General features: G+C 47.5%; 1 protein-coding gene across 3 annotated transcripts in view; it reads left to right on the top strand.

The window, feature by feature from the left end:
- The first annotated feature begins 19,078 nt into the window (after positions 1–19,078).
- Positions 19,079–22,058, top strand: part of CNNM4 (cyclin and CBS domain divalent metal cation transport mediator 4) — a 39,638-nt gene continuing 36,658 nt past the window's right edge. For all 3 annotated transcript variants that reach the window (XM_072768128.1, XM_072768127.1, XM_072768129.1), the window contains exon 1: positions 19,079–20,495. In XM_072768128.1, coding sequence (XP_072624229.1) covers positions 19,094–20,495 — 1,402 coding nt within the window. In that variant the 5' untranslated portion in view covers positions 19,079–19,093. The remainder of the gene's footprint in view (positions 20,496–22,058) is intronic.

The following is a 22,058-nucleotide window of genomic DNA, read 5'->3' as shown; positions in this document are numbered from 1 at the left end:
AGCCATTAGCCCAGGGAACCATCTGCCCGGGATCCCATTGGCTGTCCGCGAGGCCCCGCCCCCGCAGGTGAGCATCTCACCGATTGGCTGGCTTGGGGATCAGTTGCCTTGCCAACCCACGAAAGGGGCGTGGCCTCGTGCCTGGCCTCCCTTATTTGCATTTGCCCTGCGCTCCACTAGGCCTGCTGGGATACGTAGTGATTTCCATTTTGTCTCTGTGTTCTAGAGTAAAATTAAAGAGGTCAAGTGTTTCTCCCAATTCCACGCCAACGATCTGTCCTCTCTGCCATAGTACCTTCTACATCGGATGTAGAACTGCGCGGAGGGGATAGACAATCCACAAGGACTGTAGCCAAGTTTCAGGAAAATAACCACATCTGTAAAAGGCTTGACCAGAACAATTTGACGTGATGACCTTTATAAAAACTCCACTCGCCAACGGGCCAAAGACATGTTTTCTTGAAGTGCAAAAGAAATATTTACCGAGATCGCCAGAGCGGGACAAACAAAAAACCACACCACCTCCATCCACACGTTTGGGAGAAATGAAAGCACACAAATGATGTTCTCCTAGCATGACGACTACAAATTGACAACCAAAAGATTTCTGAGAAATTACCAAATGTTTGGAAATAACCCATACAGGAATAGAAACTGCTTAAGGACTACAGTGACTCTTCTAAAAAATGGAAACTGGGTGGGTGCCTGGGTGGCTCAGCAGGTTGCAGGTTAAGTGTCTGCCTTCAGCTCAGGTCATGATCCCAGTGTCTTGGATAGGACCCTGCATCCCGCTCCCCGCTCAGCTTCTCCCTCTGGCTCCCCCCCCCCCCCCCTTGTGCTCTCTCTCTCTCCCTCTCTCAAATAAATAAAATCTTTAAAAAGAAAAGGAGCGGGGTTAACAATCCTTTACCTGGGTGGCACAGTAGTACCCTCAGGACCTGAAACCAAAAGAGTGAGAGTCATCTCAGCTTCCCATCTTTTCCTCACCAGTTTCATCACCCAATCAATAAATAATCAAGTCCTGATGATTTTATTCCTAATCATTCCTCAATGCTATCACATTCTTTCCATCCCTTGCTTTGTCTTTCTCCCAAACCACAACACATGTTCCAGCTGTTATTCTCCTCACCATCATCCGTACAGCCACCCAAGTGATCCAAACCACCTACCCATGCCATTTCCTGAGTGTCAGGGGTAAATGAGTTGATACTGGTAAAGCTCTTAGAATAGTAATTGGTGTGTAATAAGCACTATATCATCATCATTATTAACCAAGCCCTTGATGGTTCCCATCACCTGTAGGGAAGAGATTCAAGCCCCTCAACTCGGCAAACAAAGCCCTCTGCCACCTGGCCCTGGCCCTTCTCTGGCTTTATTGCCCACAGCTTTCTTTCCTCATCTATATGCTCCAGTCTTCCCTCTTCCCCTCTTCTTTTCCCCAGCCCACTTCCTCCAGGAGGCCTTCCCTGACTTCCTCAGGCAGTGGCAGTTGCCCCAGTCTCAGCTTTTACTGTTCCCCAAGCACATTTCTTACAGAGCACTCACTGAGTCTGTGTCTCTGTCTTCCCAACAGACTTAACCAAATTTAATTATCTTTCCTGAACATAAATATATCTAATAAGAGAAATATAAATATATTTAATAAGCCTGTTTTATAGGGGGGTCAACCTTTTAGAATGAAAACTGTCAGCGTGCTTGGGTGGTTTATTCGGTTGAGCATTTGCCTTCGGCAGCTCTGGTTGTAATCCCCTGGGGTCCTGGGATCGAGCCCTGAGTTGGGCTCCCTGCTTCTCCCTCTCCCTCTGTGCTCCAGCTCTCTCTCAATTCCTGTCTCTCTCAAGTAAATAAATAAAATCTTGAAAAAATAAATAAAAATAAAATGAAAACTGTCATAACCATCAGGGCACCTGGCTGGCTCAGTCAGTGCAGCAATGGGACTCTGAATCTCAAGGTTGCGAGTTCAAGCCCTACATTGGACATAGAGATTACTTAAAGATAAAATCTAAAAATATTTTTAAAATAAAAAAAAAAAAACTATCACAACCACTGATCCATCTACACACTGCACACAAAGTAGATGTTTGGTGATATGACATAAGGAATTGCAATGAATCTATTCACATCATACCGTAGCGTTAAAATCATTCGTGGATCCCAATTACCATAGGATAAAATGCAAATGCCTTAGTGTAGCATTCAAAGCCCTTCAACCTGACTCAAATCAGGCTGTACACGTGTCTATTACAATGTAGGTCACCCTGAATTATGTAGCTCAATTAACAGATTATGTGTTTGTCTCCCTGGCAAGGCTGGGAGCTCCTGGACCACGGGAAGCAGATCTTACTCATTTCCTATACCAGGCCTCACCCACTTCCCCATGCCCTAACCCATCACCTAGCACATAGTAGGAGTTCCAATTGTTTTGGACAAAATTATTTCCATTATATTTCTCTGTCAGCTGTAATGTTTCATTGTGGTAAATATACATAAAATCAAATTTACTATTTTAACCATTTTTAAGTATACAGTTGAGAGGCATTAAATACATTCACATCGCCGTGTGACTTGTCAACTGGATTTTGGGTAGAGCATCTCAGCATACCTCATTGTAAAATTCCCTGTAATGAAGAAAAGGGAAATAAAGGAGAAGATATGAAAGATAAAATACACAGGATAATAAATCAGATGATTTTGTTCAGATTGTTGCAATAGGGGAGATGCTTATTAGGCAGGAACATAACAAAGAAAAGGAAGGGTGGGGGGAACCTGGGTGGCTCAGTCTATTAAGCAGTTTAAGTGTCTGCCTTCAGCTCAGGTCATCATCAGGGTCCTGGGATTGAGCCCTGCATAGGGCTCCCTGCTCAGCAAGGAGCCTGCTTCTCCCTCTGCCTCTGCCTCTGCCCCTCCCACCCACTCATGCTCACTCCCTCTCAAATAAGTAAATAAATAAAATCTTAAAAAGAAAAAAGAAAGAAAGAAAGAAAAGGAAGGAGGCCTAGTGTTACATAGAGGCAGGTAAACAAGGGAGTCATCATGAAGAAGATTGGAGATGGTTTTATCTGAGTCACTGAGGAAAGGCAAAAGTGGGTCTTATCTCAGAATATTCTAGAGCATCATAGTCTTTTGAAGTTAGCCATATCTCAGAACTCAAAATAGGATGAGATGGGACAAAAAAAAGGTAAAAGGGCTTCTTGACTGTAGTTGCTTTCCAGAAATACAGGGTTCATATAAAGTTCAACACTGTTAAGGTGTTGAGGGGAGGTGCAGGGAAAGAGAAAAAGGAACCATGTCCTCCTCCCACACCGTCCTATACACACATAGGGGCACCTTCTGATAGTTGGGTCAGGTCTTGACCCACCATCTTTCAGCTGCTTAATATTCTCTTTTTCTCCAAAGAATCATTTCCCCTGACCTAGGGTTATATACCTTCAGGGTAGAGGCACTCATAGGCAATGTGAGTAGTGCATTCTAGCAGTTTCTAGATCTTGTGCATTCTAGCACTAGATCTCGAAAGATCTAGTGGATCTTTACTTTCTTGTCTTCAAATCTAAACAGGTACCTCTATTCAGGAGTACCTTGAAGCCTAATGCCCTTACCCCCACCATATACTGGAGGATCCAAGGCAGGCTCTTGGCCCCATCCTTTTCTCTCCCTCCTGCCCTTCACTTCTGTACCTTGCCATTCCATTTAAATCCACCCTCACCCCAAACGTAGGACCCAAAGCAGAGCCTAACATCAGCCCTCCCAAAGCCAGGTAGATTATTTTTCCCTCCTTAGAGGTGTGGGTTAGAATTTGGGATTAAGTCCATCATCAGCCCTAGAGTGGCAGCTAACCTGGCCCCATCCCAGCCCCTGCCCCATTCCTCCCTAACACACTCCCCACCCCCTAACTCCCTTGCACCTCCAGTTCTCTAAACAGACCCTAGAGCACAGAAGGGGACAGTAGCTCTAACACTAACTAGCCAACTACTTTCCAGTGGCAACTTACAAATTCTGGCCTCCCAAGGAGCCACAATTGAATAGCCTAGAGTGCTTTGGGCATACACGGATGCCTGGTACCCACTTCCAAACACTTGATTCATAAGTCTGGGGTAGGGCCCAGGGATTTGGTTTTGATAATCTCTCCCCAGAGAATGTGCTATGCAGCCAACTTCCAGAATCACAATACTTTCACATCCAGTATCTCATTTTGACTTCACATTGGCTTGGTGTGGTGGGCAAGGCAGGCATTACCACACTTTAACATTAGGACATCTGTACTCAGTTCATAGACTACATTTTTTTTTAATTTTTATTTATTTATGATAGTCACAGAGAGAGAGAGAGAGAGAGAGAGAGAGAGGCAGAGACATAGGCAGAGGGAGAAGCAGGCTCCATGCACCGGGAGCCCGACGTGGGATTTGATCCCGGGTCTCCAGGATCGCGGCCTGGGCCAAAGGCAGGCGCTAAACCGCTGCGCCACCCAGGGATCCCCATAGACTAAATTTCAAATAGAGGGATCCCTGGGTGGCGCAGCGGTTTGGCGCCTGCCTTTGGCCCAGGGCGCGATCCTGGAGACCCGGGATCAAATCCCACGTCGGGCTCCCGGTGCATGGAGCCTGCTTCTCCCTCTGCCTATGTCTCTGCCTCTCTCTCTCTCTCTCTGTGACTATCATAAGTAAATAAATAAAAATTAAAAAAATAAATAAATAAATAAATTTCAAATAGAGTACAGCACCTGAATTTAGAAGTAAGATTTTGAGGGGCTTTTTTTTTTTTTTTTTTTAAATATTTGTTTTATTTTTTAAAAAGATTTTATTGGGGGAACCCCGGGCGTCTTAGCAGTTTAGCTCCGCCTTCAGCCCAGGGCCTGATTCAGGAGACCCGGAATCGAGTCCCATGTCAGGCTCCCTGCATGGAGCCTGCTTCTCCCTCTGCCTGTGTCTCTGCCTCTCTCTCTCTCTCTCTCTCTCTCTCTCTATCTCTCATGAATAAATAAATAAAATATTTTTTAAAAAAGATTTTATTTATTTGACAAAGAAGGAGATAGAGAGGGAGAGAGAGAGAGAGAAAGAGAGAGAGCACATGTACACTCAAGCAGGTGGAGTGGCAGGCAGAGGGAGAGAGAGAAGCAGTCTCCCTGCTAAGCAGGGAGCCCAATGCAGCAGATCCCAGGACCCTGGGATCATGACCTGAACCAAAGACGTACGCTTAACCAACTGAGCCACCCAAGTACCCCAGATAGAGACTTTTAGGCTCAGAGGCATCTAAAAAAAAATACCCTGGAGGAGAGGTAGCTGACTGGCTCAGTCAGTAAAGCCTGTTACTCTTGACTTCTGCTTTGTGAGAGTGAGCCCCATGTTGGTCTTAGAGATTACGAAAGAAAGAAAAAGAAAGAAAGAAAGAAAGAAAGAAAGAAAGAAAGAAAGAAAGAAAGAAAGAAAGAAAGAAAGAAAGAAAGAAAGAAAGAAAAATATACTCTGGAGGAAATTTGTTTATGTGTTAAGGGGAGAGTAAGATAGATGAAAAAAAAAGCAGCAAGAACTTGATAAATATTGAAGCTGGATTATGGGTATATGGGGATTCCCTCTAGGTTTATGTGTGTTTGAGAGTTGCCATAATAAAAAACTTTTTAAAAATCTCCCCTGGAGATGATTACGAAATGTGCTAGGTATGCATTTGTGGTGTTTTCTAAATTTCCTCCGGGGAACGAAAACTGTAATTAACTGTAATCTGTAAAGTTCACTGTGACCCATCCAATATAATGTCATAACTAAAAAAGAGAGGAGTCTGCAATCTAGAAAAAGGACAAAGGTGTATCAATTCTGTCCAGGGAGAGATATTTCTAAGTATTGTTGGTTATTCAAATCAAGCCTACTCTCCTAACATATTCATGATGACTTCCTATTTAAGATTCTAGCTCTCCTAGAATTTCTCAGTATATTAATATTTATTTCTCAGGATATTAAGATACTCATATTACTATATTATTATATTATTAATATGAGTATATTTGTATGTTAATTAAGCAACTAGTATTTAGTCTATGTGACTCATGTTTCCCAATGTGTTTATCAATCAATGAATTGATAAAAATCAATATCCTGAGGACCAGATCTCAGATCTGTGATGGCTCTATGAAGGGGCAAAGGAATTAGTGACTGCCTCTAGGCATCCAGATTCCTGCTTGTCAAAGGTAAATTGTGACATAAGATTCACTAAGAATTGCAGGATGCAGGTGAGAAGAAAGGAGGAGAATTCTGGCCTGTGGAGTTGGAATGAAAACATCTACCCTTTTGAGATCCACCTCTACCTTACGGCCTGGGGCAAATTACATAATCCCTCTGAGCCTGAAAGTCTCTATCTGTAAATTGGGTGATGAAACCTACCACCTCGGATTGTTGACAGCATTAAAGGAAAGAGTATATAAAGGATGCACATGCATATTATCAACTCACAAGTTCTATAAGTACACACATTACTATTGTTTGTAAATCTTTGTTATGGCTTATCTTCTGAAGTGTGTCTGGGAAAGTGTGTTCTGGGAAAGTGGATTTGGTTTATTTATTTATTTATTTATTTATTTAAAGGATTTTTATTAATTTATTCATGAGAGACAGAGATACAGGCAGAGGGAGAAGAAGGCTCCATGCAGGAGCCCAATGCGGGACTCAACCCCGGAACTCCAGGATCAAGTCCTGAGCCAAAGACAGACACTCAACCACTGAGCCACCCAGGCATCCCAGATTTTAGTCCCTTTAGAAGAAAGTACACGTGATGGCAGTTGGTTTATAAATGGAATAAAAACCACTGGCTGATTTGAGAATATTATTCAGGGATCTAGGGTACAGAGTAGAAGTGTGTAATGTGCAAATCCTATCATGGGTTTATGTATTTCATTTTAAAAGTTCTTTTTTTTTTTAAGATTTTATTTATTTATTCATAATAGACACAGAGAAAAAGAGAGGCAGAGACACAACAGAGGGAGAAGCAGGCTCCATGCCAGGAGCCTGACGTGGGACTCGATCCCGGGACTCCAGGATCGCGCCCTGGCCCAAAGGCAGGCGCTAAACCGCTGAGCCACCCAGGGATCCCCTATTTTTATTTTTTATTTTTTTTTTTAATTTTTATTTATTTATGATAGTCACAGAGAGAAAGAGAGAGAGGGGCAGAGACATAGGCAGAGGGAGAAGCAGGCTCCATGCACCGGGAGCCCGACATGGGATTCGATCCCGGGTCTCCAGGATCGCGCCCTGGGCCAAAGGCAGGCGCTAAACCGCTGCGCCACCCAGGGATCCCAATCCCCTATTTTTAAAAGTTCTTAAAAAAAAAAAAAAAAATCTAACAGAGGGAGCGAAGTAGGGGGAGAGGCAGGCAGAGAAAGAGAAGTGGGTTCCCAGCTGAGCAGGGAGTCCAATGTGGGGCTTAGCCTCAGGACTCCAAGATCATGACCTGAGCTGAAGGAAGATGCTTAACCAACTGAACCACCCAGGTGCCCCTATTGCTGGGGTTTATAATTAAAAATAGGGGATCAAAAAAAAAAGGGGGATCATATTTAGGGCATTCCTAAAAACAACTTTTTTATTTTTATTTATTTTTTTAACAACTTTTTTTAAATCTTTTTTTTTTTAATTTTTTTTATTTATTTATGATAGTCACAGAGAGAGAGAAAGAGGCAGAGACATAGGCAGAGGGAGAAGCAGGCTCCATGCACCGGGAGCCCGACGTGGGATTTGATCCCGGGTCTCCAGGATCGCGCCCTGGGCCAAAGGCCCATGCCAAACCGCTGCGCCACCCAGGGATCCCTAACAACTTTTTTTAAATAAAAGGCTTTGGTGGGTATAATTTTCCTCATTCACCTTCGCCTATGGAAGATGAACAGATGGAGGAACCCTGAGCTCTCCAGATGCTGGATGAGTGGGGAAGTGCATGAGGACAGCTGAGCTAAAGCTATGATAGAAGCCAAGGGAGGGGATGAATGAGGTTGGAGATTCCCGTGCTGTGCAGCAGGCTGTAAGAAATGGCAGGCTCTTCAGTTTGAATGGCAGCCATGAGGACTAGGGAAGCCATCCTGGGGCTTTGGAAATTAACCTGGCCCAAATCCTGAGCCAACCTGATGATGGCTACTTCCAAAAGTCCCACTGAGGGTTACTGGCTCTGGTGAGGAAGCCAAGAAGTCAAGGTTAGAGTAAATGCTGATGGATAAAAACTGAAGATTAATGCATGAAGAGCCTGATTACAAAAATATGATTGTATTTCTTTAAATCATATTCCACTTGGAATTTCTTTAAACAACTAGACTCACGCATGGCTGTTTTGCAATAAAAATTCTATATTCTAAAAAGTCATGAAGACTTTTACGATGTTCCTTAGTTTCAGGATTCCTCAATGAAAACAACAGCTTGGAATGCACTGGAGCTGGACAGGTTTGGGTTTCAGTTCCTGGCCCTGTTGATCTCATTGATCTTGTAAGACCTCGGGCAAGTTATTTAATCTCTTTGGGATCCAGGTTTTTATCTCTGAAAGGAGACCCATAGTAACACCTACTTCAAAGTAGGAAAGCTCAGTGTCTGGCACAAGGTGCTGGATAAATGGGAGCTTTTTTTTTTTTTTTTTTTTAAGATTTTATTTTTATTTATGTATTCATGAGAGACGCAGAGAGAGAGGGAGGCAGAGACACAGGCAGAGGGAGAAGCAGGCTCCATGCAGGGAGCCTGATGTGGGACCTGATCCCGGGACTCCAGGACCACACCCTGGGCCGAAGGCAGGCACCAAACCGCTGAGCCACCCAGGGATCCCGGGAGCTTTTTTTTTTTAATTGTTATTTATCACTTCACATCTGGGATACAATGGAAGGGTTTTTTTTTTTTTTTAAGATTTTATTTATTCATGAGAGACACACACACACACAGAGAAAGAGAGAGAGAGAGAGAGAGAGGCAGAGACACCAGGCAGAGGGAGAAACAGGCTCCATGCAGGGAGCCTGAAGTGGGATTCAACCCCGGGTCTCCAGGATCAGGCCCTGGGCTGAAGGCGGTGCTAAACTGCTCAGTCACCTGGGCTGCCTATAATGGCAGTTTCTTAGCTGGACTGCCACCCACCCATTCATGCAGCATCCTGCCAACCATTAACCTTCTCAATTTTTACTTTCTATCACATTATTTCCCCAATAAGAATTTTTAATTAATTTTCAATTAAATCCATAATTGGATTAAGACTAAGCTCTAGTTTGCAGGTGAATGTCACGACTTTGGGTGTTAATTTATTATTTATTTTTAAAGATTTTATTTATTTATTCATGAGAGACACAGAGAGAGAGGCAGAGACATGGGCAGAGGGAGAAGCAGACTCCTTACAGGGAGCCTGATGCAGGACTCCATTCCCCCAACCCGGGATCATGCCTTGAGCCAAAGGCAGACGCTCAACTGCTGAGCCACCCAGGCATCCCTGGGTGTTACTTTAAAAGAAACTGGGAGTCTCTGGAAGGTTTTGATCAGCAGGGGTTTATAATATAATTGATGTTTTTAGAGGACCAGTCTGCTGCTGGCTTGAGAAAAAACTGTAAGGAGGAAAGGGTGGAAGCAAGGAAACCAAGTATGTTGGTAATCCAAGTGAGAAAGGAAGGTGCCAGGCAGCCCAGGTGGCTCAGCGGTTTAGCGCTGCCTTCAGCCCAAGGCCTGATCCTGAAGACCCGGGATTGAGTCCCACGTTGGGCTCCCTGCGTGGAGCCTGCTTCTCTCTCTGCCTGTGTCTCTACCTCTCTGTGTGTGTGTGTCTTTCATGAATAAATAAATAAAATCTTAAAAAAAAAAAAAATGAGAAAGGAAGGTGCCTAGAGCCTGGGTGGTGCAGCAGGAGTTTGGAGAGGTAGCTGGAATTTAGATGTGTTTTCAAGTTACAGTCAACAGGGTTTGCTGATGGATATGGCAGACATGTAAGAGAAACAGGGATATAGGATGACTCCAAGATTTTCTGGCCACAGCAACTAGAAAGATGGAATTGCCATGTATGGATAGAAGTGAAATTGTGGGAGATATATGTTTTGGAGGAAAGATCAATATTTTGATTTTGGTGATAACTAGATTTATGTGTCTATTGGATATCTAAGCAGAGAACAGGCTCTCTGACCCTAACCATCATCCCAGTAAGACCAAATTCCCAATATTTAAGAAAAGCAGTTGAAGGAAGTTTATAAATTGATTAGTGTCCAGTAGAGAGGATTTTGCATTACCTACTATGATAGCCAGCCTCCAAATGGCCCCCACCGACCCCTACCACCTGCTCCTAGATAGTTCCCCTCCCACAGCGTATCAATTTTGGTCCATACTACCAATAGAATATGGAAGACATGGTGGTATGTTATCTCTAAGACTAGGTCATAAAAGATATTATGGTTTCCATCTTGGATCACTTATTTTTTTGTTTTTTTTTTTTTATGATTTTATTTATTCATGAGAGACACAGAGAGAGAGGCAAAGACACAGGCAGAGGGAGAAGCAGACTCATGCAGGGAGCCTGATGTGGGACTTGATCCTAGGTCTCCAGGATCATGCCCTGGGCTGAAGGCAGCACTAACCCACTGAGCCACTGGGGCTGCCCTTGGATCACTTATTATAGGCAAAGCCAGCTACCATGTTGTAAATAGCCTTATGAGAGATCTATGGGACAAAAAACTGAGTCCCCCTGCCCATATCCATGTGAATGAGCTTGGAAGTGGATCTTCTGGCCCCAATCAAGCCTTCAGATGACTTCAACTCCATCCAACATCTTGACTTCCATTTGTGAGAAACTCTGAGCCAGAACCACCCAGCTAAACTGTTTCTTAATTCCTGACCCACAGAAAGTATGATATAATAAAGGCTTATTATTTTAAGCTACTAAGTTCTAGGGGTAATTTGTTATGCAGCAATAGGTAACTAACATTCCTCTCAAAGTCAAGGGAAGGAGGTGCTCTAAGAAAATCTGAAGAGGGATGCCTGTGTGGCTCAGTGGTTGAGCATCTGTCTTTGGCTCAGGGCATGATCCTGGGGTCCTGGGATGGAGTCCTCTATTGTGCTCCCCACATGGAGTCTGCTTCTCTACTTCTCCCTCTGCCTATGTCTCTGCCTCTCTCTCTCTCTCTGGCTCTCATAAATAAATAAAATCTTAAAAAAGAAAAGAAAAGAAAATCTGGAGGGTCCTACAAGAAGAGAGACTGGCATCTTATTCCACAATCAGATCTCTGTTCAGGTAGTAGATTTATTGTTCTGCTCTGGGTAGTCTATACTGGAACCATTGGTAGTCTATACTGGAACCACTCTCTCAGGAGGGGCTGCCTGACAGGCAAAGTGTACCTCAACACCAAAAAGCTGCAGGTGAAGAGTCCCAACAAGGACTGAGCTGAACTTCCTACTACCAGAAACCAATAACTGGACACAAACCACTCTCAGTTAAGTGGCAACCACCACAGAGAGAGGGGTTCAACTAGGGGAGATTAAGACAAATTACCCTTCTTCCCCTCTTTCCCTACCAGGCCCCAATACTAGAAAAGTTTGACCCTGAAAAGGAAGAGGGAGGTATCTCAGAACCAACACATGACTCCCTTCACTGGACACTAGACATATCCACACACACAAACACCTCCCCACCCTGAAACTGGCTGCAGCAATTGGAGGACTGAATGCTGACCAAGGCCCTTCCCCACTCTAAGTCCCTAAGAGCAGAAACTGGATCCCAAGCCTGGATGATAGGAAGGGAGTGTCAGTGATATAAACCAGAAACAAGATGGTAGTTTTTAATGGACCTGAATGGATTTCTTTTTTTTTTTTTTTTTTTTTAAATTTTATTTATTTATGATAGTCACAGAGAGAGAGAGAGGCGCAGAGACACAGGCAGAGGGAGAAGCAGGCTCCATGCACCGGGAGCCCGATGTGGGATTCGATCCCGGGTCTCCAGGATCACGCCCTGGGCCAAAGGCAGGCGCCAAACCTCTGCGCCACCCAGGGATCCCCTGAATGGATTTCTAATACTAAAAGTCACACTAAAGCTATGGGATCCATCCAGGATCTCAAGAAGGGAGGGAAAGGGGAAATATGATAGAAATTGGTTACAAGATTGGTTGGAAAAGAAATAAAAGCATGTCATGTTAAGGTATCACTGAGTGGAGATTCCTTAATCGATTACAATTCTGTTCGTCTAACCCAAGTCCTTAAAGCAGCAGCAAAATGCATAGGTTTAGAAGGTTTGGAGTCAAGACACGTTTGAACAGTATTGAAATACATTTTTGTGTGATCCTGAACAGGCTTCTTAAGCTTTCCAAATCTTTCTTTTCTGATCTGTAAAGAAGAATAATGGTACCCCTTCTTACAAGACTATGGTGAAGCTAAGGCTGCAGTCAACAGGGAGAGGAGACATAGCAGACAACTTGAGGCCTCTGTGATCTCCAGTTAGGTACCCTCTCCCCATATAAAAGCTCACACCAGACTCCTGATTGGCCCTTCTTGGTGTCCCATCCACCCCCAGTCAATTGTTATGGCCTTAGGTACTTTTGTCAAGGCCTGGTCCCTTGTCTGTCTCCACTAGAACCCCTAGGAATGGAGGTGTGACAGGTGCTCAGAGAATAGGGAGGTACTGTTGCCTGAAGAAGGGGACAGGAAGCTCAGAGCAACAGGTGCCCACTTCAACGGATCTTGTTGATTTCGCCTTTGCCTTCCTCTCTTGGTTGCCTAGAAAAGTTATATATCAGAGAATTTAAATGATACAACCTGATTATCAAACCCAATCCCCCTCTTGTTGGAGATAAAGACCCCAAGGCCCAGTGGGATGAGCCAGTTACTAAAGGCTCTATAGGTGGTGTTTGGTGCCTTGGCAATTGGTTTGGCTAGAAATCTGGACACATGGGAATGAAAATCTCAAAAGCTGTCTCCCTTTCTGGGTAGGGCTGGGAGACAATAAGACAGAGTAATCAGGAACTTGCCTCACTGATCTGCCTGGGGAGATTTATTGCTTCATGTGGATTATGCCAGGCACTATGGGCGTGGGTGTCATTTACACAGAGAACATTCTAACTCCCACCAGCCTTCCTAAGGTTCCTCCAAAGAGAATTCCAGTGGATGGCCATGAGCAATGCATGAGAGTATTTTTCAAATTGGGGATCAGTCAAGGACTCTATTTAGTTGGGTGAAAAGTAGACTTTTTATATATATATATATATATATATATATATATATTTTTTAAAGATATAGTCTAGAGCGGAAATATCAAGCAGTAAATGTAGTTTCATGAGACAGTTTTCTCACTTGCTCAGTTTCTCATTTTATATATAAAGCTATTTGGCTAAAAGCTTCCTCCTCACTTCCCATTCCTGGCCCCCAACAGTATTATCCCTACCCCCTTTTTAAGGGAAATCCAATTCATTCCACAAATGCATATGGAATGCCAAGCATGCCGGATACCGGGAGACTATGACACAGTTTTTGTCCTCGAGGGACTCTCAGCCCAGTGGGAAATAGCCTCCAGTCCAGAGTAGAGACTAGGAGAAAATGAAGAGAGCAGAGAGTGACAGATTACAGGAAAAACAATCTCTGGGCAGTGGAATAGGGAAGTAGGGGGAACTTGTGTTTTCTATTCTATAATTTGAGTTGGTTGTAATGAACATGTATCATTTTGGCAATTTTAAAAGCCCAGTAAAAAGATTAAAATGCATTAATGTGAATAATGAATGAAGTGTAATCTGAAAGTCCTGGCCTGAGGGAAAGAAAAGAAACACATTTAGGAGCAGTGCTACCAAACTAGGGCTCATTTAGTCCTTTTAGTATGGCACAAGGGTCTCTTGATCCCCGTCTTAAAATGGAGAAATCAAGGCCCTAAAAGGGTCAAGCATTTTGCCCCAATTCACCAGCTGGTAAAATACAGAGCCCACTGCATTTCTGCTACAGGCCATTTCCATTTGCCAACTAAGAAACTAGGGACAATGACTCCAAGACCTCGGTTCTTAAGCTTTTGTAAACACTCAGTGTTTGCTACCATGTTCTTCCTTATTTTCCTTCAGTGATTAAGAGTTAACCTCTTAACATAAAAAAAGGGTCTTTGTATTTTGGGGAGGCAGAAAGCGAAGCTTGATGGAGTAGCCAGCCTTGGGGAGGAGGGGGAGGGCAGGAGAGGGGGAGGAGGCTCTGGTGCTGGAGAGGAAGAGGGAAGCAGAAAGGAGAGAGCTGGCAAAGCCCAGGCCAGCTCAGCCTCTCCCAGACCCTGTGTTGCCCAGCTCTCCTTACAGGGGCTCTGCTGTGAGTGGGGGGCTTCCCAGCAGTCCTTGCCTTGTGGGTCATCCGGTCTCTCAGATCCCAGTGATAGGCTTCTGAGTCCCTGGGCCTCCCAAGCTCGAAAGCACTGTGATAACACCTGCTCACTTCCAACAGTTCTCCTGTGCTGGGCCCCCTCTCTTCCCTCACCACGGAGGCCCAAGGGGTCCAGGATATGGTCCTGTGTAGTCCCTTCTTCCCCACGGTCCTCCTCAGATTTTCTCTCTCTGCAGGAAAGGGAAGAGAAAGAACAAGAAGACAGTGGCTGGGGTTGGATGGAGAGACACAGTGGAACTAAAGAAATCTGAGTGTCCTCCAAAAATGCCAGTCCTGTCATGTCCATCACCATCATGGTTACTGATCACGTTTCTTGAGCTCTTACCATGGGCCAGGTATCATCTCACTCAGCACTCCAGAATGCCCCAGAGTCCCAGGTCACACAGGCAATCTATGGCCAGGCCAGCCCCACAGTGTGCCTCCTCAGCTGGGCCTGAACCCCTGTGGTGGGGCATCCTGCCTCCTGGGGTCCAGTCCTAAAGAAGAACAATTTGTCCTATGGCCACAGAGTCATGAAGCCTATCCAATTAATACAAATGCTTTCTCCCCTTTGCCACTCTGGCGTTCCATTTCCTGTCACAGGTACATCTTTTTATTGGCCTGGATCCATCGATCTGACGCGTTCATCCCCTCAGCCTGATGCATTCATCCCCTCAGCCTGATGCATTCATCCCTTCAGCCTGATGCGTTCTGGCTTCATGAAGTGTCTGTCTCAGGTAGAAAATGACACCAGGTCCTTATGTCCCCACTTGTTGGGGTGATCTGAGTTGGGATTTGAGCCAAGGCTACCCCCAGCTACCCCCACCCTTGCTCTGCCACTCTGTAGAGGGATGACTGTCCCATTTCTCCTGAGACAATTTAATAGCACCAGTATAACCTGCAAATGCTCAGAGTTATTGTAGACTTACAGATAGTTGGTGAATAGGCCACTGCATGTATTGATGTGACCCATGCCTCACTCTGAAAATTGCTCCCACCAGACTCTGGAATTCCAGGGTCTGGGCATCCTCTGAGACACTCATTGGGCGGGGCAGTCCTCAGGCTCTGAGCTCCACCAGCAGGTGGGCAGCTTCTCTGGCAGCAGCTCCCCATTTTGGACAACCCAAGGTTGAAGAGGACTAAGAAAGCAGCCTGGGAGGATCACAGCCTGGGAAGTGGAGTCAGAGATCACAGTTAACTAATTTGGGATCTTGTTCACCATTGGATTCTCAGTGTCAGCACCATGCCAGGTACAAAAGAAGAGGCAATAGAATTTTAAGGCTGTCTCCCCTATATAGGACCAGAAAGGGGTGGGCTCAACCCTAGGGGGTATAGACATGTTGCTATAGAGCCCAGAAAGAACCTGTCAGATCCAAAAGTCATGAACGGAATGCTTTGAGCTGCCCAGGAGTCAAGTATCAGACCCCTCCTGAGAAAGACCTTCACCAAACTCCTTACTTGCAAATGGAGACAACTCAGGTGACTAAGAGCTTCCCTCTGGGGCAGAGAAACTGGTCTGACCCCCAAAGGAGACAGACTTCTCATTTGCACATCACTTTCTACAGTCCTCACAGCCTGGTTCACGGAAGCCACACATTTGTCCAGGCTTCTTGACTCTTCACATACATCAACATCCAGGTCTGTGTTGTCCCCACCACTCAGTGGGAAAAGTTTTCCAACTCTGCGGATGAGGAAAAGTGAAATGCCCTCACCAGGGATAAAAGCAGGGCAGAGAATGAAGCTGGACGCCAGTCTGGACTTCAAATACCTCTTCAGACACTTTCCAAGTTACAGTGCTTTTAACTTTGGCTGAGAGATTCTTGTCTCCTCTCCTGGACTGAAGCCTCTGGGTGGGCAATAAAGAGTTTCATTTCTTTACTTCATTGAATCTGTTCTAGTCACCTAAGCATGGAAGTGAATGCAATTGTGGATGGGTGGTATTAAATGAATTTTAGCAGAGATGAAGTCTTCCTACCAGACCATCACTACCCCTCCCACTTTTACCCAAATATTTCAAAAGCGAATTTTTTCCTTCCATTTGTTGGTTTCTGTCATTGGACTAGTGTATATATAGAGAGCTTCTGAGCACAGACAGTTTGAAAAGGGCAAAATAAAAATAGCTGATTGGTCGATAATAGAATGGTAAAGTCTCTAAGTACCATGGGGGAGGGCATTAGTTGTAAAGCTGACTGGAAAGAGATGGGGGGGCGGTGGCTCAGTTGGTTAAGCCTCTTTCTTTGGCTCAGGTCATGTTCTCAGGGTCTTGGGATCAAGCCCTGTAGAGCTCCTGGATCAGGAGGGAGCCTGCTTCTCTCTCTCTGCCTCTCCACCCTGCTCATGCTCCCTTTTTTTCTCTCAAATAAATAAATAAAATCTTAAAAAAAAAAAGAAAAGAAAAGAAAAAGAAAGAGATGAGGGGTGGGAAGAAGCCTCTCTGAGAGCTGGGCTTGCTCTGAGGTGATGGAGATGGCTCCTCCTGGCTGGTGGAGATGGGAGGGAACAGCCAGTTAAAGGTTCTGCTTTCTGCTTTTGTTCTGTCTTGGCCAGTGCCCACCCTGAGGCTCTTGTTCCTCACAAAACTGGTCAGCTAGGGATCCCTGGGTGGTGCAGCGGTTTAGCGCCTGCCTTTGGCCCAGGGCGCGATCCTGGAGACCTGGGATCGAATCCCACGTCGGGCTCCCGGGATGGAGCCTGCTTCTCCCTCTGCCTGTGTCTCTGCTTCTCTCTCTCTCTCTGTCTATCATAAATAAATAAATAAAATCTTAAAAAAAAAAAAACAACAAAAAAAAACTGGTCAGCTAGATACTCCCTGAAGAATAGGAAGTGAGGTGCCTACCTGCAGGGCACTGGCCTAATAGGCAGAACCTTCCAGTCCTGCTAAAACAGTGCTTAGTTAAATCAGGCCTGTCTACCACCTTGCCTCCTCCCATAACACTGTATATGATTGTTCCTTTAGGCTTGGGCTCTTTCTGGCTGGTATTGATTGTTGCTTTTACTGGCAAGCAGGACACCACAATAACAATAAAACACAAATGTTTGTGCTGGGAGAGAATAAAATGGATTGGGTCTCCAGGGCTGGCAAAAAAAACTGGTTCTGAGCCCCAGGGGTCAATCTGGTACCTGATTCTCCCCTCAGTGCACCTCTGCAATTATTGTAAGGACGTTTGTCTGTCTGTCTCCTTCTGGACAAGGTAGGCGGCTGCGGTCTTCCCCACACCTCCTGGGTGCTTGGTGCTTGCTAACTGACACCAAGGTAGGGCTGTCCAGGAAGCAGTCATTTCAGGGCTAGGCCTGGCGCCACACCTCTCAGCTCATTTTCACATCATCAGCCCTGGCTGGGCAGTCCCCACCACAATTTGGGGTTAGGGGTTTGGTCCTCCTGGTGGGCAGGCATAAACAACACCAGCTGTGTAGAACATTTAGAGTTGTCCTGTCGTGTTCAAGGCCTAGGCCAGTTGTTCCTATAAGCTTAGTGAGATGGTGCCCTATTATTGTTCTTATCCCCATTTTATAGACAGAAACTGGGGCTGACACTCCATCGTGCCTTCCCAGTCTCACAAGCCTGTTCTTAAGACAGCAATGTGGAGGGACCCCACTTTGTTATTTGTTATTTGTTGTGTGTGTGTGTGTGTGTGTGTGTTTTTAAGATTATTGATTTATTTGTGAGAGACACACACAGAGAGAGGCAGACACAGGCAGAGAGAGAAGCAAACTTCCTGCGGGGAACCTGATGCGGGATTCGATCCCAGGACCCCGGATCACGACCTGAGCCGAAGGCAGGTCTAGATTCAATTTCCTCATCTGTTATATGGACAGATAACACTAACTCTTAGTGTTGTTCCAAGGATTAAATCAATATTTTGCATGTGTTTACCTGCTTATGGTCTGTTTTTTGCTCTAGACCGTGAAAATCATGCAGGGACTTTGGCTTATTCACGGCTGTATATGGTTAGAGTCTGGAACAAGAGCCGGGCACATAGTAGGTGCTCAGTATTTGTGTCCTGAATGGAAATGACATGAGGATAGCCGAGGCCAGACCCTGGCCCTATTACCCGCGAGAACGTTCTGTTCTACATCCTTAGTTCCCTGGACTGTTCCAACCGGGCAGCCAATGGCCAAAGGGTGCGGGGCCTGGGGGCTGGGGCCGAGGGGACCTACTTCTGGCCTTGGGTCAAGGTCAGCAAAACTCCCAGGAGTGCGGAGGCCATTTCTGCCTGAAAAGTCTCCGAGGACGCAGTCTGCAATGCCTGAGCCCTCAGGTTCCCCTTTCCTTTTTTTTTTTTTTAAATAATAGAAAAAGCATTTTTGTTGCCCGAGCCACCGCGGAGCGGAGGTTGCTGCGGAGAAGGGCCACCCTGGCCCGAGCACCAGTGTCTGGGAAGGAGCCGAGCCCGCGAGGCCCGGCCGGACCGCAGGGACGCCCGGCGAGGCCAGGCAGGAGGCCCGGCGGAGGCGAGCGGGCGGCGCGGCCGCGGGCGGGCGGGAAGGCTGGCGGGGAGGGCGCGCGGGCGGGGGGGAGGGGCGAGGGGCGAGCGCCGCCCCCGCCGCCGCGCCCGCCGCCGCGCCACCTTAAGCTCGGGACCCCCTTAAGGGCGGGCGCGGAGCCGCGCGCCCGGAGGCGGGGCCTCCCATGCAAATGAGGGGCGTGGGTCGGCGGGGCGGGGCGGGCGGGGCGCTGACCTGACGTCAGGCCGGCGGCCGGGGCAGTTGGCTCGGCGGCGGCGAAGCGGCAGGAGCGGCGGCGGGAGCGGGGCCGCGCGGCGGGGCGCGGGGAGCGGCGGCGGCCGACCCGGAGCAACATGGCGCCGGTGGGCGGGGGCGGGCTCCCGGGCGGCGGGCCGGCCCGAGGGCGCCTCCTCCTGGCGGCGCTGCTGCTGCCGGTGCTGATGTGGGCGCGGGGGGCCCGGGGCCAGGGCGACCCCCAGCGGGGCGCGATCCTGGGCATGAGGCTGGCGAGCTGCAACAAAACGTGTGGGATGAACCCAGATGGCATCATCTTCGTGTCCGAGGGCAGCACGGTGAACCTGAGGCTCTATGGCCAGAGGCTGGGCTCCATCTCCAGCAACCTGATCTCCTTCACCGAGGTGGACAACTCCGAGGCCGTCCACAACTCCACCAACTGTCCCGAGCTCACCAAGGACCTGGTGGTCCAGCAGCTGGTCAACCTGAGCCGCGGGAACACGTCCGGGATGCTGGTGGTGCTCACCAAGTTCCTCCGGAGGAGCGAGAACATGAAGCTGTATGCATTGTGCACCCGGGCAGGGGTGGACGGGCCCTGGCAGAGGTGGACCGATAAGGACTCGCTGCTCTTCATGGTGGAGGAGGGTGGGAGGGTCCTGCCCCTCTGGCTGCACATCCTCCTCATTATGGTGCTGCTGGTGCTGTCGGGCATATTTTCTGGCCTCAACCTGGGGCTTATGGCCCTGGACCCCATGGAGCTTCGCATCGTGCAGAACTGTGGCACCCAGAAGGAGAGGCGCTATGCCCGAAAGATCGAGCCCATCCGGCGCAAGGGCAACTACTTACTCTGCTCCCTGCTTCTGGGAAACGTGCTGGTCAACACCTCCCTCACCATCCTTCTAGACAACCTCATAGGATCTGGGCTCATGGCGGTGGCCTCCTCCACTATTGGCATTGTCATCTTTGGGGAGATCGTACCTCAGGCCTTGTGCTCCCGACACGGCCTGGCTGTGGGTGCCAACACTATCATTCTCACCAAATTCTTTATGCTCCTCACCTTCCCCCTCAGTTTCCCCATCAGCAAGCTACTGGATTTTGTTTTGGGCCAGGAGATTCGCACCGTTTACAATCGGGAGAAGCTGATGGAGATGTTGAAGGTGACAGAGCCCTATAATGACCTGGTGAAAGAGGAGCTAAATATGATCCAGGGTGCCCTGGAGCTACGGACCAAAACCGTGGAGGATATCATGACCCAGCTCCAAGACTGCTTCATGATCCGCAGCGATGCCATCCTGGACTTCAATACGATGTCGGAGATTATGGAGAGCGGCTACACCCGCATTCCCGTGTTCGAGGACGAGCAGTCCAATATTGTAGATATTCTCTATGTCAAAGACTTGGCCTTTGTGGACCCCGATGACTGCACCCCCCTCAAGACCATCACCCGCTTCTATAACCACCCAGTACATTTCGTCTTCCATGACACCAAGTTGGATGCCATGCTGGAGGAATTCAAGAAGGGTAAGGCCTGGTGAAGTTCTGCCCGTTAACTGGCTTTGTGACGCCTCTTGTTCGTTCGCTTGCCTGTTTTGTGTCTGCTGGTCCTAGTGTTTTTGTGTGTGACTGCCCATCACTTCCTGTGCCTCTGAGGTGAACGGTATTTGGGGCGGCAGGAACGGTTCCTAAGCATCTGCCGTCTGCCAGGTACTGTGCTTTGTACTCTAGGTGAATCAGAGCCCAGACAACACTTGTGCACTTGGAGGGATAGAGCAAGGCCTCAGGAGCTATGAAGCAGGACAGAGTAAGGCTGATGCCTTAAGAGAGGCCATGGAGATTAGAGTGTGGGCCCCCACATCTGATTGGGGTGAGGTGTGGAAGGGGCTGGGGACCTGGGAAAACCTTCCTAGGGGAGGCAGCATCTGAGGAGAGCCTGAAGATGTGGGGAGACTTGGTCCCTGAGACAAGAGGACCCCTACAAGGAGCCAAGCACCTGAGTGGGGAAGCAAAGGCTGTGCCTGTGGCCCAGCAGGTGGTCCTGTTGAGCTGGGTTTGAGCTCTGCTGTTCAGTGGTCAGTGGGGAGAGGCTGATGTCAGGGTGGAGAGTTTGCTCGGAGCTAGGAGCTGTCGGAAGTTTTCAAGCAAGAGTGATGTTCCTGGGGCTTCTCACCCACAGAAGCTGGATTGGGAGATCTCTGGGTTCCCCACTCAGAACAGTGCCAAGTAATGCTTTCGACTATTCAGCAGAAGCAAGCAGATCAAGTTTTGGTTACTGTTCTGTCTTTTCCCAGGCGCCAAACATAAGCTTCCCTCCTGTGGTCTGCTGGAAATCTTCAGCTGGCCGTGCAGTGCCTTGTGTTTTTTCTCACATGGGTTCTTGGCCAGTTCTCAGGTAGTTAGAAAGGCACTTGGAGGTTTTACTCATCAGCCTCAAAGCTCAGGGCACACACCCCTTTCCTTACGTCCAACAAAACTTTCCTCCCACCTCTGCCACTCAGAAGTCCTCAGTGGCAGTAAACAAGCCAATTATGGAGTGAAACCCTCCTAGGCCAAAGGGAGTGAGGAGGCAGAAAGGGAAGCTCTTTATAAAGGAATGGGGGAGGGGAGGGAGCACATCTTAAATCCAGGACTTTGCTTCCCTTCCCCATAGGTAGAGCTCCTGCTGGCTAAGGCAGCCTGCCAGCCTAGGGCTGGGAGCAGCTTCTGCGCTCCAGTGGGGAACAGGCCTCAGATGCTTGTCGGTCGATTATTTCATGAGGTGGGGAGAGAGCCTGGAACTGGATGGGTCCCTGGTGAGGGGGTGGGATAGGTAGGAGCTGGCCTTGCCAGGTTTGCTCTGATCAGGGCCAGAGTGGGAGATTAGTCCCCTCCCTTTTTCAGAGGGACAGACTGATTTCAGAATCTCTTCAGACAGAATGAACCTCAGCATCAGAGCTGAGAAGGATTTGAGTAACATAAGTCCAAGTGCAAGACAGCCTGGTAAGGTGGCCTGATTGCAGAGAGACTGAAGGGATGTGGACATCTGGTGGTGATGGCACAGCTCTGGGGGAGCTTTGCAGGTGCAGGCCCAGGCCCAGGCTCAGGCCC

This window comes from Canis lupus, chromosome 11 (assembly GCF_048164855.1).
Source record: "Canis lupus baileyi chromosome 11, mCanLup2.hap1, whole genome shotgun sequence".
Taxonomy (NCBI): domain Eukaryota; kingdom Metazoa; phylum Chordata; class Mammalia; order Carnivora; family Canidae; genus Canis; species Canis lupus.
Note: the sequence above shows the minus strand (reverse complement) of the source record. Positions and strands in the feature narration are given on the sequence as shown.